Source organism: Protomyctophum parallelum (genome assembly GCF_964188405.1).
Source record: "Protomyctophum parallelum genome assembly, chromosome: 21".
Classification (NCBI taxonomy): domain Eukaryota; kingdom Metazoa; phylum Chordata; class Actinopteri; order Myctophiformes; family Myctophidae; genus Protomyctophum; species Protomyctophum parallelum.
In genome coordinates, this window is record NC_139713.1 from 26,683,159 (window position 1) to 26,685,658 (window position 2,500).

The window sequence follows — 2,500 nt, forward strand, 5'->3', positions numbered from 1 at the left end:
TACATTATACATTCTCAGAGATACAAACAGATTGATTAAATGACCACTGAGGTTTTTACTGTGTATACTGTGCTATATGCATTTTGAACCAAGTAGAGTAGACATGTTGCAAGCTCAAACCTGCCTGGCAATTGATGGATTAGTCAAGTGTAGAAATCTTTAGCTGTTAACCGTGATTGATTTACTGTAATAACTGTAATAGTTGCTCATAAAGCCCATTTTTTGTTTATTAACTATCCCACATGAGTCAATAACATATAGGTTTTTCATCGAGTTGTCAAGATCGTAAGCTAAGAGTGTTTTGTTCCACCCTGTTCAGATGACCACGGCCCATTAGAGTGGAGGAATGTTAATGATCCTGAGTGTTTACAGAACGGCAGATGACCACCTAAGTTTGGCAGTTTGGTCTTCTGACCGACTGACTCAAACATGAAAATGCATAGACATGCACGTATAGGTTTAATCAAATTGATCCATTTAATTGTCTATTAATATAAACCAATTAAAATAGAATAACCGATAACCAATTTTTTTAATTAAAAAAAAAAATCTAAAATTTCACAAAATAGCAAAAATAGCCAGTCTACTACCACCTCACTGCGTGTCTCAATGTAATGTGTTGTAAGTTCGTAGATCGGCTATTATTGCTTTTTGCAACACCGTTGTACAACAAAATATCACAATACACAATAATTTTTGTTGAGTGTTGATGTTGTCGTGCAATAAAGTATAAATACATTAGCCATATGTTCGTCAGGGGTAGAGTATGGCATGCTGTATGATTGAGTTACTGAGTAAATGAGATTATCCCATTATGTCTTCTTTTTTTTCTTTAAAGATATTTTGGGGGTCTTTTTGCCTATATTGATAGATCACAGTATAGCTTGACAAAGTGGACAGGAAACGGGGAGAGAGATGGGGGAACATAAAGGACTAACGGGGAGAGAGATGGGGGAACATAATTCAATTCAATTCAATTCAATTGAGCTTTGTTGTCACGAGAAAACATACGTTTACATTGGCAAAGCAAGTGTTAACATATAATAAAACACGTTGAAAATGGGGAAAGTATATATAGTTAGAGGGGATACCGCATTGTATAAATGGAGCTGTTTCACATTGTGTCGTTATATATACAGGGTATAAAGCTTCCTGGAAACAAAAAAGATTGCGGCCATTACAGGACTCTCTGGAGCGCGGATCATCGATATGCAACTTTGTTTCGTTTTTTTTTCCCGGTCCAAGATGGAGGTTGCCTAACATGTAACTATGACACAGCTAGAGGAGGCCTAATATAAAGACCGTTGCCCGGACATACACAAGATTGGCATTAAAGTGCTAGTGTATGGCACGAAAAGTATTACATCGTATACAAAACAGCCTCAGATTTAAAATGTGTTAGCAGGTAGCACTGAGCAGTATACTGTAGGTCTTTTAGGTCTACTTGGTACAGATAGTAGTCCTTTGTGCTTGTATTCCATTGGCTAACCTTCTTTTATCAGTTAGAAATTCCCTGATGACAGTTCAAAATTGTGTTTGCACTCACAGATGTAAATGCTCAACCATTTGCAACATATTCGATACACATACTGAGTGGACACGAAATTCAGATCGAATATATATCCAGGTGGTTATTGGTTACTGTAATGACCTTAATATATGTGGCCCGGTGGCCGTGAACGTAATAATAATTCAAATTACCGTAATCCTTAAAAAAGTGGGGGGGACCACCAAACCAAAAGTCCTTTGGCCACCCTATTTTGGCGGTGACATGATTGGTGTGGTACTGTGGTTCCCAATGCAGTGGGCGTAGGCCTTTAGCAGCCCTTCTCGCCGCTGTTCTATCAACGTCCTTGCATTTAGAAAACGGTGACCAGACATCCCGGTTTGGCTGAGATTGTCCAAATTTCAACAAGTTGGGTGTCCAGAGTCCCGACAAATGTCTCTAAAACACTCAAATGTCTTGGTTTTCACTACAGTTAAAATAAAAGTACTTGTTTGAATGCTTACATAGATGGATACAAAGAACAAATTCAAATAAATTGTCATAAGTCATGAAATGAGCAGATCGAGTGATTTAAGTGATTTTATGTTTTTTGAACCGTGAATTGTAGAAGTCCCCAGACGTATTGGTATAGGCGGAGACCTCCAATCGTCTGTCAACGCCAGATATGTTCTTCAGCCATGAACCCCACTTTTGTGCAATAACATTTTAATGATATTTATTGGCATCATTGTGAAAGCATTGTGTTGCTCTGTGGTTGGTCGTGTGGTGGACCACTAACTAGTCCCATGTGCTGCTTTTCCCAGGGTTCTCATTGGTTCACCGCTATCAGGCCAGCCCGCCAAGCGTACAGGAGACGTATACAAGTGCCCTGTGGGGCGGGGCGATAACACTTGCATCAAACTGGAGCTGCCAAGTAAGAACACTGTGTGTGTGTGTGTGTGTGTGTGTGTGTGTGTGTGTGTGTGTGTGTGTGTGTGTGTGTGTGTGTGTGTG

At 39.4% G+C, this 2,500-nt stretch overlaps 1 protein-coding gene across 1 annotated transcript in view; it reads left to right on the forward strand.

Moving 5' to 3' along the window:
• Window positions 1–2,500, forward strand: part of itga1 (integrin, alpha 1) — a 73,147-nt gene that overhangs the window by 33,574 nt on the left and 37,073 nt on the right. The window contains exon 3 of the mRNA XM_083793073.1: window positions 2,311–2,420. Within this exon, the coding sequence (XP_083649199.1) occupies window positions 2,311–2,420 (110 nt within the window). The remainder of the gene's footprint in view (window positions 1–2,310; window positions 2,421–2,500) is intronic.